Source organism: Eubalaena glacialis, chromosome 4, assembly GCF_028564815.1.
Source record: "Eubalaena glacialis isolate mEubGla1 chromosome 4, mEubGla1.1.hap2.+ XY, whole genome shotgun sequence".
Lineage (NCBI taxonomy): Eukaryota > Metazoa > Chordata > Mammalia > Artiodactyla > Balaenidae > Eubalaena > Eubalaena glacialis.
Genome location: NC_083719.1, coordinates 107062924 through 107075878, shown reverse-complemented (window position 1 = coordinate 107075878; position 12955 = coordinate 107062924). Strand labels below are relative to the sequence as shown.

Sequence of the window (12955 nt, the reverse complement as noted above, 5' to 3'; positions counted from 1 at the left end):
TTATGGGGATGCCCTTGTGTGTTATTTGTTGTTTTTCCCTTGCTGCTTTTAATATTTTTTCTTTATATTTAATTTTGGATAGTTTGATTAATATGTGTCTTGGTGTGTTTCTCCTGGGATTTATCCTGTATGGGACTCTCTGTGCTTCCAGGACTTGATTAACTATTTCCTTTCCCATATTAGGGAAGTTTTCAACTATAATCTCTTCAAATATTTTCTCAGTCCCTTTCTTTTTCTCTTCTTCTTCTGGGACCCCTATAATTCGAATGTTGGTGCGTTTAATGTTGTCCCAGAGGTCTCTGAGACTGTCCTCAGTTCTTTTCATTCATTTTCTTTATTCTGCTCTGCAGTAGTTATTTCCACCATTTTATCTTCCAGGTCACTTATCCATTCTTCTGCCTCAGTTATTCTGCTATTGATCCCATCTAGAGTATTTTTAATTTCATTTATTGTGCTTTTCATCATTGCTTGGTTCCTCTTTAGTTCTTCTATGTCCTTGTTAAATGTTTCTTGCATTTTGTCTATTCTATTTCCAAGATTTTGGATCATCCTTACTATCATTATTCTGAATTCTTTTTCAGGTAGACTACCTATTTCCTCTTCATTTGTTAGGTCTGGTGTGTTTTGACCCTGCTCCTTCGTCTGCTGTGTGTTTTTCTGTCTTCTCATTTTGCTTGTCTTACTGTGTTTGGGGTCTCCTTTTTACAGGCTGCAGGTTTGTAGTTCCCGTTGTTTTTGGTATCTGTCCCCAGTGGCTAAGGTTGGTTCAGTGGGTTGTGTAGGTTTCCTTGTGGAGGGAACTAGTGCCTGTGTTCTGGTGGATGAGGCTGGATCTTGTCTTTCTGGTGGACACGTCCACATCTGGTGGTGTGTTTTGGGGTGTTTGTGGCCTTATTATGATTTTAGGCAGCCTCTCTGTTAATGGATGGGGCTGTGTTCCTGTCTTGCTAGTTGTTTGGCATAGGGTGTCCAGCACTGTAGCTTGCTGGTTGTTGTGTGAAGCTGGGTCTTGATGTTGAGATGGAGATCTCTGAGAGATTTCTGCCGTTTGGTATTACGTGGAGCTGGGAGGTCTCTTGTGGACCAGTGTCCTGAAGTTGGCTTTTCCACTTCAGAGGCACAGCCCTGATGCCTGGCTGGAGCACCAAGAGCCTTTCATCCACACGGCTCAGAATAAAAGGGAGAAACAAATAGAAAGAAAGAAAGAAAGAGGATAAAATAAAATAAAATAAAGCTATTATAATAAAAAATAAGAAAAAAATTATTAAGAATAAATTTATTAAGAAAAAATTTTTTTAATTTTTAAAAATAGATTTATTAATTTTTTATAATAAAAAGTAAGAAAAAAATTATTAAGAAAAAAATGTAAGAAAAAAAATTTTTTAATTTTTTAAAATAAAAAATATGAAAAAGCTTATTAAAAAAATTTTTTTTTAATTTTTTAAAAATAGAAAATAAGGAAAAAATTATTAAAACATTTATTAGGGGAAAAAAAATTTTTAAGGTAAAAAAAAAAAACGGACGGACCTAACCCTAGGACTAACGGTGAGAGCAAAGCTATACAGACAAAATCTCACCCAGAAGCATATATATATATATATACACTCACAAAAAAGGAAAAGGGGAAAAATTCATATATCCTGCTCCCAAAGTCCACCTCCTAAATTTGGGATGATTCGTTGTGTATTCAGGTATTCAACAGATGCAGGCACATCAAGTTGTTTGTGGAGCTTTAATCCGCTGCTTTTGAGGCTGCTGGGAGAGATTTCCCTTTCTTTTCTTTGTTCGTAGAGCTCCTGGGGTTCAGCTTTGAATTTGGACCCGCCTCTGCATGTAGGTCGCCTGAGGGCGTCTGTTCCCCGCCCAGACAGAACGGGGTTAAAGGAGCAGCTGATTCGAGGGCTCTGGCTCAGTCAGGCCGGGGGGAGGGAGCGGTACGGAGGAGGCGGGGCGAGCCTGCGGCGGCAGAAGCCGGCGTGACGTTGCAGCAGCCTGAGGCACGCCATGCGCTCTCCCCGGGAAGTTGTCCCCGGATCACGGGAGCCTGGCCGTGGCGGACTGCAGTGGCTCCCGGGAGGGGCGGTGTGGAGAGTGACCTGTGCTCGCACACAGGCTTTTTGGTGGCAGCAGCAGCAGCCTTAGCGTCTCATGCCCGTCTCTGGGGTCCGCGCTGATAGCCGTGGCTCGCACCCGCCTCTCGGGTCCGCACTGATAGCCGCGGCTCACCCCCGCCTCTGGGGTCCGTGCTGATAGCCGCGGCTCGCGCCTGTCTCTGGAGTTTGTTTAAGCGGCGCTCTGAATCCCCTCTCCTTGCGCGCCGCGAAACAAAGAGGCAAGAAAAAGTCTCTTGCCTCTTCGGCAGCTGCAGTCTTTTTCCCGGACTCCCTCCCAGCTAGCACCGAAGCCCGAGCCTCAGCTCCCAGCCCCCGCCCGCCCTGGCGGCTGAGCAGACAAGCCTCTCGGGCTGGTGAGTGCTGCTCGGCGCCGATCCTCTGTGCGGGAATCTCTCCGCTTTGCCCTCCGCACCCCTGTGGCTGCGCTCTCCTCCGTGGCTCTGAAGCTTCCCCCCTCTGCCACCCGCAGTCTCTGCCCGCGAAGGGGCTTCCTAGTGTGTGGAAACCTTTCCTCCTTCACAGCTCCCTCCCACTGGTGAAGGTCCCATCCCTATTCTTTTGTCTCTGTTATTTCTTTTTTCTTTTGCCCTACCCAAGTACGTGGGGATTTTCTTGCCTTTTGAGAGGTCTGACGTCTTCTGCCAGCTTTCAGTGGGTGTTCTGTAGGAGCAGTTCCACGTGTAGCTGTATTTCTACTGTATCTGTGGGAAGGAAGGTGATCTCCGCGTCTTACTCTTCCGTCATCTTGCCCCTCCCTCCTGTATTTAATTTTTGATAGCTTGATTAATATGTGTCTTGGCGTGTTTCTCCTTGGTTTTATCCTGTATGGGACTCTCTGCGCTTCCTGGACTTGATTGACTGTTTCCTTTCCCATGTTAGGGAAGTTTTCAACTATAATCTCTTCAAATATTTTCTCAGTCCCTTTCTTTTTCACTTCTTCTTCTGGGATCCCTATAATTCGAATGTTGGTGCGTTTAATGTTGTCCCAGAGGTCTCTGAGACTGTCCTCAATTCTTTTCTTTCTTTTTTCTTTATTCTGCTCTGCAGTAGTTAATTTCCACTCTTTTATCTTCCAGGTCACTTTTCCATTCTTCTGCCTCAGTCATTCTGCTATTGATTCCTTCTAGAGAATTTTTAATTTCATTTTTTGTGTTGTTCATCATTGTTTGTTTGCTCTTTAGTTCTTCTCGGTCCTTGTGAAACGTTTCTTGTATTTTCTCCATTCTATTTCCAAGATTTTGGATCATCTTTACTATCATTACTCTAAATTCTTTTTCAGGTAGCTGCCTATTTCCTCTTCATTTATTTGGTCTGGTGGGTTTTTACTTTGCTCCTTCATCTGCTGTGTGTTTCTCTGTCTTCTCATTTTCCTTAACTTACTGTGTTTGGGGTCTCCTTTTCGCAGGCTGCAGGTTCGGAGTTCCCATTGTTTTTGGTGTCTGCCCCCGGTGGCTAAGGTTGGTTCAGTGGGTTGTGTAGGATTCCTGGTGGAGGGGACTAGTGCCTGTTTTCTGGTGGATGAGGCTGGATCTTGTCTTTCTGGTGGGTAGGACCGCGTCCGGTGGTGTGTTTTGGGGTGTCTGTGAACTTAGTATGATTTTAGGCAGCCTCTCTGCTAATGGGTGAGGTTGTGTTCCTGTCTTACTAGTTGTTTGGCATAGGGTGTCCAGTACTGTAGCTTGCTGGTCATTGAGTGGAGCTGGGTCTTTGTGTTGAGATGGAGATCTCTGGGAGAGCTTTCGCCGTTTGATATTACGTGGAGCCGGGAGGTCTCTGGTGGACCAAAGTCCTGAACTCGGCTCTCCCACCTCAGAGGCACAGGCCTGACACCCCGCCGGAGCACCAAGACCTTGTCAGCCACACGGCTTTTGGGAAGTCTGAGGTCTTCTGCCAGCATTCCATAGGTGTTCTGTAGAAGTTGTTCCACATGTAGATGTATTTCTGATGTATTTGTGGGGAAGAAGGTGATCTCCACCTCTTACTACTCTGCCATCTTGAAGGTCTCCCTTTCATTTATTCTTTCTTCTCCTAGTCCCACCATCATTAACTGGAGCTTAGACCATATCTGTCTCTGACCCCATTTTTACCCTAGCACTGTTCTTCTTTATCAACACTGGCAGAAAGCATTGCCAAAAGTAATAATTCTTTTTTTTTTTTGGCTGTGCTGGGTCTTCGTTGTGGCATGTGGGCTCTTCATTGCAGCACACAGGCTTCTCTAGTTGTGGCACGTGGGCTCCAGAGTGCTTGGGCTCAGTAGTTACGGTGCCCTGGCTCTCTAGTTGCGGCACACGGGCTCTCTAGTTGTGGTGCACAGGCTCAGTAGCTGCAGTGTGCGGGCTTAGTTGCCCACAGCATGTGGGATCTTAGTTCCCCAATCAGGAATCGAACCCACGTCTCCTGCATTGGAAGGCAGATTCTTAACCACTGGACCACCAAGTAAGTCCCCCAAAAGTAATATTCTTATTCCCTTTCTCCTGCTTAGTGATTCGCTTGCTCCTTGTTGCTACAGAGCAAGGAAAGATTCCTGAGAATGTCATTCTAACCTTCTAGTTGTATCTTCTACTCCTTATAAATACCCGCAGCTCATGGGAAACTCTTCATTCCTCATCCATAGTTTTTGGCTTATAGTTTTTCCCATCTTCTCTGCCTGTTTAAATTCTGCCCCATTCTTTAGGGTCTTTTATCAACTACTATGTCCTCCAAGAACTTTTCCTGTTTCTCATAATTAAATTGAAGTAGCATATTGTTAATCTTATATGGTGGAATCAATCATATCATGCCTTGTTTTAAATTTACCTACTTAATAAATTATAAATTCATGATGGTTAGAGATTATGTATGGCTGATACATGTTATATGACAAATCAAAGGCCTTTAATAAGCAATTACTTAATGAGTTCATGAATGAATGGTAGATGCCGAATTAAAATCTATTTGATTTAAAGAGAGAAAATTGAGAGTTATGAAGAATGAATAGCATTTTCATTAATATTTCTTATGAATGTAGATGCAAATATCTTCAAGAAAACATGAGCACAGTAAATCCAGCCACATATAAAAATGATTATACATCATTATCAATTAGGATTTATCCCAGGAACGCAAGTTGGTTCAGCATCTGAAAATCAAGTAATGTAATATATCATATAAGTAGAATAAAGGACAAAAGCCATATGATCATCTCAATATATGCAGGAAAAGTATTTGAAAAAAATCTGACACCCTTTCATGATAAAAATGATCAATAAATTCGGAATAGAAGGCTACATTCTCAATCTGATAAAGGACATATATAAAAAACTATGGCTAACATCATACTAACTGGCAAAAGAATCAATGCTTCCCTGAAGATCAGGAATAAAATAGATGTTCACTCTCACAACTTCTATTCAACATTGTGGTGGAGGTTCTAGCCAGGGCAGTTAGGAAAGAAAAGGAAATAAAAAGTATCCAGGTTGGAAAGGAAGAAAAACTATTTGCAGATGACATGCGTTCAGTGGATAAGGGATCAACTAAAATGAGTAAGGTATCCGCTAAAGTGGAGAAGATATCCTCTGAAAAGCTATATTTAGACCCAATAAACAGTTCAGCAAGGTTGCTGCTATAGAATATCAACATATAAAAATGAATTGTATTTCCATACATTAGCAGTGAACATTCTGAAAATGAAACTAAGAAAAGAATTCCACATCCAATAGGACCAAAAGAATAAATGCTTATGAACAAATTTAACAAAGGAAGTGAAAGACTTGTACACTTAAAAACTACAAAACCTTGTTGAAAGAAGTCAAAGAAGATCTGAATGAAAGGAAAGATATCCCATGTTTGTAGGTTGGAAGACTAAATATTAAGATGGCAGTATTCCTCCAATTGATCTATAGATGCAACACAGTCCCCGTCAAAATCCCAACTGGCTTTTTTGCAGAAATTGACAATCTGATCCTAAGGTTCATATGGAAATTTATATGCAAATCATGTATCAGATATGGGACATATATAAAGAACTCTTACAACTCAATTTTAAAAAGACAAATAACTTAATTAAAAACTGGCAAAGTAATTGAATAGATAGTTCTCCAAAGAAGACATATAAAAGCAATCAATAAGCACGTTAAAGTGTGCTCAACATTATTAGTCATTAGGGAAATGTAAACCAAGAGTATGTAATGTTATACCACTTCACATCCTTAAACTATAAAAAGTAATAATGAGTGTTGGTAAGGATGTGGAGAAATTGGAATCCTTATACATTGCAAGTGAGCATGTTAAATATTACAGCTGCTTTGGAAAACAATTTGGCAGTTCCTTAATAAGTTAAACATAGAGTTATCATATGACTCAGCCATTTTACTTCTAGGTGTGCATACCAAGTGAGATGAAATCATATGTCCAGAGAAAAGTAGTACTCAAATGTTCATAGCAGCTTTACTCGTAATAGCCAAAAAATGAATTCAAATATCTATCAACTGATGAATGGATAAATAAAATGTGGTATATCCATACAATAGAATATTATTCAGCAATTAAAGGAATGAAGTTTTGACATTTGCAGCAACATGGTTGAACTTTGAAAACATCATGCTAAGTGAAAGAAGCCAGTCATGAAAGACCATATATTTTATGGTTCCTTTATATGAAATGTCCAGAATAGGCAAATATATAGATACAGCTTAGCTATTATAAGTCATCGATCTATTAGTTATGGATTAGCTATTGCCTAGGGCTTAGAGGGAGGTAGGGAGAGTGACTGCTAATGGGGTGGAATTACTTTGGCAGGAATGAAATTGCTCTAAAATTGTAGTGACAGTTGTACAACCCTGTAAATACCAAAAATTGTTGAATTTTGTACTTTAGGTGGATGACTGTATTACCGTGCAATTATTATATTTTGATAAAGCTCTTTATAAAGATACAGTGAAATTCTGAGTACAATTGATACACATTATTCTATCAATATCTGAAAAGGGTAAAGCAAACATTACTTTTCCATTACAACTTATTTTATCATTTTGAAAATGCCTGTTGTCCCTATAAAAGCTTGAAATAGCAACTTATTGTATTTAAAATTTAGCCATAAGTTTTCCTAGTTTCAAATAGTATATTAATAAAAATTCAGTGTACATAGAAGAGAAATAATATTTACTTTTTTTCTATACCAAAAGAAAAGTTATATGGAATATGCCAAATACATGTGGTTCCTTGGCATGGGATGGAAAGAAAATATTCTATGAGCACTTTTTTAAAACAAAATTTCTTATTTTATTTGTTCTAAGTTCTCTGTAACATAATTGTTACATGGACTGCTTTTATGTATGACATGTAAATATTGGAATTGACAGAATCTCTAGGGCAATGTTCTTAGAATTCAGTGATATCTGAGATCACACTTAGCACTACTTACCAAATTATTCATTATATTCTGCTTAGAGTAAGAGTTACAGTGAATGTTGTAAATGTTGGTTGACAAATATGAGGTTATGTGGTTTGGCAGTCAGAAATCTGTCAGATGGTTTTGCTTAGATCTACTTTTCTTTAAAAAAAAACCAAAAAAAACCTGTATTCCACTTCTTCAAATTACCAAACACTTTCCAGTCCTTCTCTTTCTTTACCCTCCCATGGCACACTTCAAGCTCCCTCTTTTTTGACAGAGTTCTTCCTTAGCATTCCGTCATCATACTCTTGCTTTTACCTTCCCTGATTCTTCCTCCCAGTCTCCTGTACTGGCTTCTCTTCCTTTGACTTTCCCTTGGATGGTGGTGGTTCTCAGAGTTCCCTCCTTAAATTCAATTCTTTTCATTTATGTGTCTTCTTTGGAAATCTCATTTATTGCTACAACTTCAAAAGCAATCTGCAGAGTGGGTGATAAACCACAAATATATATCTTTACCCCTTACTTTTTTTACTGAGTTTCAAATTTTTAGCTGAAGAGTTGGAATTTCTGCCTATTTCTCTTCAACATGTCTTGTTCAAAATGTCCCAAACTCAACCAAACCTCAAAATGTGTTCTTCCCTCTGTATCCCATTTCCTGTTAATAGCACTGCCATTAGCTCCCTTCTCAATCAAGCCAGAAGTCTGAGATATTTATCTAGTGGCAAAGTCCTGTTGAATTCTCCCTCTAGAATCTCTTGAATATGAGTTCTCTCCCTCGTAAAGCCTACTTCAGGCTCTCATCATTTATCACTGGACTATTTATTGTCTATCTACATTAAACACAAGGATTGTCTTTCTGAAATATTGATTTGCTTATAAAATGTTCTTGTTTAATTTAAACCTCTTCATAGACACCTTAAATCATTTCAGAAAAAAAGTCAAATTTCTTGGGAAAGCTCTCATATGGATTCAGGATTCAGCATATGGCTGACTAGCTAAGCTTATCTTCATCAGTTTCCCAACCATGCTGGTACACTTTCCATTGTTCAACTATGCTGTATTTTCAGATGTATTCACCCATGCTGTTTTTGGCTTTTATTTTTGTTTTCATTGTTTTTTATTAGTCTGAAGCTAACTGTATTCCACTTGCAGCAGTAATTAGTTCAGGACTCCAGGCCTAAGTCAATGAGCACATTTTCCTGGCTAGAGGAATCATTCAAAAGAGTTAGCATGTGACTCAGTTCAGGATATTAGGAGAAAAGGGAAGATTGGCTGGGTGCTCCTGGGAAAAAGTTCTCCTCCTCTTAGAAGAGAACCGCTGGAAGAGACACTCTCTCTTCCACTAGATGTCCCAGTTAAAGATCTAGCCTAGGACTGCTATAGCCATTTTGCTTCCATCAGGGAAGTCAGCCTTAAGGATGACATCAAAACACAGAGGAGAGATAGGTGAGCAGATCTCAGAGAAGCCGAGCAAGAGACATTGCCTTAAAACAACCCTAAAATCCTTGCCACTTCTGGACTGCCAGATATGCAAACTATTAAATTTCTGGTTTATGTCAGTTTGGATCAGTTTTTCTATTGCAGACCAAAGCCTCCAAACTAATAAATAAACTTTTTTTAAAAAAAAGTTCAAGGGGAGATGGATAGGAGCGTATTAGGTATGCAGAACATGAATGAAATGAATTCCCATTAAGACTGCCTTTTACTGTGAATAGACTTGTCCCCATTAGGCTTACTTGTTTGTACCTACATAGGCAATGTATGCTTTGTATTTGTGGAGATACTACTTCCAAATCTGATTGTGACATATGGTCTTGAAAAACTATTATTACAAAAGAGCTAAATGCATGCATCCTTCTTAACATAAATGTCAATGCTAAATTTAAATTGATGAATAAATATTGGGCACATCAAAAGGCAGGGTTTTTTGATCGGTAAAAAAACAAAACACCAAATTTTTTAATTATTAAAATTTGAGGGGGAGCCTAGCCCAAAAATAAATGAAAAATATTCCTATTTTTCATATAAAATTCTTAAATACTTTACTGAGAGCCTTTTACATATAATTATTTTGAAGCTAACCTTTCAAGGTTCTTACTTAATTCTAAGGAGAATTGTGAAACATTGAGTTTTTGTAAAATAAAATACTTAACACAAAACCCACAAATTTAATATCATTCCATGTGTTCTTCTATGTTCCAGGGTTATTTTTCTCCACTTAAAAAAGAAAAATGTCAAACATCTTTCAGTTTCTACTCTTTTTGTTGTCAGGAGGCTATTTGGAAGTAGAGCACAAAGAAGTTCTTTATTATGAAAGGAAATGGCTGAAAATAAGAGTAAATGCTTAAATGAAGGACTAAATGAAGATTACTAATTTTTAAGAATTTGGAACAATCCTGGGCTCCATAAGTGCCTTGATTGTTGGCATAACTTTAGATGTAAGAGGATCAGAAGGAAAGTTTTGGTCCTTCACTTTTGTAGTGCTTGCTGCTTTACTGTGTGCTATTCTCTTTTTCTTTTTGTCTTCCTTATCTAGAAGTGATTATCAGTTTATTTGGTAATTAGAGTATAGCTGTTCTAGTTTCCTTTCTCTTCTGAATCCACATTCGGTTTTATTAAGATGCCCTGCACTAAGATAGCAACACAGGATGCAGCAGACCCTAATTTTGCACATATGGTTTCATTTTGTTGGATTAAATCTGATGGTAACTCTTTCACCACATTATATGTTTGCTTCTCATGTAACCAATTCATGTTAGAATTCTGAGCTCTCTAGGGGAATTGGTAGATTATGATTTGTACCACTGTGCCTTCAGTGGCTAACTGTTAAGCCTCTAATGAAGATATTATTTCAGAAAAGTCTGAATCTGGTAACTTTTTTATTAAGAACATTCCAAGAAGACGCAAGCATATAGTTATTTCATGATACAGCTTGTAGGCAAGAATGACTTGGCAGTAAACGGCGGGAAAAAAGAATGAATAGAGCAATAGAGGAATTTAAGAAAGGCATTGTCAACCATTCTTTAACTGTGGGGTTTAAAATTTATTTCCTTGTATTTACAATTAGAATATAATTTTTCCTTTGCTTTTTATTGATACACTTAAACATATATGTGTGTGTGTATGTATATAGATATGCATCTAAAAAAACTAAAACAAAACTAAAAGCTCAGGTTTACTTTTCAGTAATCATCTATGCTTATGGCTTTTATAATTGTTCCCTGTATTCACTGATCTTTGCTAGTTCTGTTCCTTAAAAAGGACAGCTAACTCCCAGGCATCTGTGGCTGGATTCTCCTCACAATGGCTCATTTCCTTTTAAATGTATTAACAAGTAGCTTCCAGTGTACCTAATGGTAGCTTTGTTGACTTTCCACCTCTCTCTGCTTATTGAACTAAAAGAAAAGTACATTAAAGCTTATATAAATGGCCAGGTTTTCTGGTTTGGGGACAGTTTAAGAGAAAGCAGACCTTTCATTATGTGAAAGGGAGTAGACTAGTCCTAACACTGAGTAAACTGAATGGATAAGCGCAGGGAGGCACAATAGGAAAACTGGACACTTCCCAAAGCCACCCAGGTTTGCCCTTTGCCATTTTACTGTATTATTTTAGGTTTGAACTTAATTCCCAGAATGTCAAATATACCGATATTCACATGTAAGTACAAAAACATATCCTGAAGCCAAATAGAAAAAAAAAAGTGCTTGCCACCCTCCATTGGTTCAAATAATTAATGTGAAAATTAGCTATACATTTTTAAATGTAGTTATTTCATATTTTAAAATATAATCCATGCACGTGTTCTTTTTAAAGTCTCTAGTAGGATAATTCCCTAATTGATGTAGAATGGAAACTAAAACATTTACATCTTTACTTATTTCCAATTTAAATTGCATTTGGGGGAAAAAAAAGGATATAGAGTTTTGCTTTAGTTGGCCTTGTTTTACTGCCATGGGAGTTTACTTTCATCTCAGTTCCCATAGATATGTGTGAGAAATTCTTTAGGGCCTGAAACAAGAGTATCTTCAGGGTTATATGATCTGACCTAATCAACCATGAGTGCTCTCATACTCTTTTTAAAAAATCCCTTTTAAAAGCTATTTAATGAAGGCCTTTCTCAGTCATCTTCTCCTTCTTCCCCTGATTAGACGTTGATGAGTGCAGCATCATTCCTGGGATATGTGAAACTGGCGAATGTTCCAACACCGTGGGAAGCTATTTTTGCGTTTGTCCACGTGGATATGTAACCTCAACAGATGGCTCTCGGTGCATCGGTAAGCCTCGTAGTTTTGAAGGCACAATACAGTGCTTCTTTCTAATGACAGAACAGCCCAAACAGGTATGGAGATGGCAACGATTATAAAACGACTGGGAAAATGGCTGAAAGAGTTGTTTAAAATAAACGGTACCACTATTGAGGGATTGATCGACCAGGTGCTCTTTGCAAAAACTTCAGTTTCAGAAACCATCTGGGTTTGCTTTATGTTGTCAAAGCCATTTTTGAAATGAAGAAAGATTTCCTCAAGACATTGCTCTTGCCAAGTGTTACAGACACAAAGGCATGAGAAAGATTTTTAAAAATCTACTTTGGGAGACAAAATGTAGTAATTAAGGGTTCTTTCATTGCTATGAATCATGAATGTAGTCAGAGTCTTATTTACTTAGCATGTGTTTATTCTAGTAAAAATAGTTATTACAAAAAAGAAATCGATACCTTTAATTTTGTTTTAAGCATATTTTAATTAAAGGCATATATATTTTCATGTTCTCTTTTGTTTAGAAAGATAAAACAGTCATGTGTAGGTCATCTATTTTTGAACAAACCTTAGACTTTAAGAGCACTAAAGGTTCATATAGTACAGGAATTAGGGAAATTAAACCAGCACCCAAAGACGGGAGTTGCTTGGTTCGCTGGAGGACTGGGCAATGACCGTCTCCCATCCCCACTGGGAGGGTGTGTGAGCAACTAACTTCCAGGGACTTTGTAAATACAAAGGATGTCCAAGTGAACTGGGTTGATGAGAAGAAATAACAGAGGGTTCAGGATATAAGCTAGAAGTCCTAGGCCACCACTAAAAAGGCTTGAATTCACTGGATAAAATGTGTTGATATGCCAAACATTATGCTATGGCCGTGCAACAGCAAACATGAGAAATGGAGATCCTGCCTTCAGAATACTATGGTGTCATCATAAATAGTAATAGAAAAGTAGCAATAGCAGTCAAAGAAGAAGCTGTGGTAGTGGTAGTAAAATTGACAGCTGCCATTTATGAAATACATACCACGTGTAAGGCACTGGACATCTGTATCACCTCATTATCACATAGGGGTGGGGCCTTGGGTAAGCTACTGACCTGTCTGTACTTCAGTTTCTTCTAGTAAATGTTCAATAAAATATTTCTTATTACTTCTATTATTATCATTAGGGGAAGGAGGAGGTATAGGAGAATGAGGATGTACTCCTTAAAAT

General features: G+C 38.4%; 1 protein-coding gene across 1 annotated transcript in view; it reads left to right on the top strand.

Annotated features, from left to right (window-relative positions):
• Nucleotides 1-12955, top strand: part of FBN2 (fibrillin 2) — a 245668-nt gene that overhangs the window by 115585 nt on the left and 117128 nt on the right. Inside the window, exon 8 of the mRNA XM_061188122.1 lies at nucleotides 11634-11759. Coding sequence (XP_061044105.1) covers nucleotides 11634-11759 — 126 coding nt within the window. The remainder of the gene's footprint in view (nucleotides 1-11633; nucleotides 11760-12955) is intronic.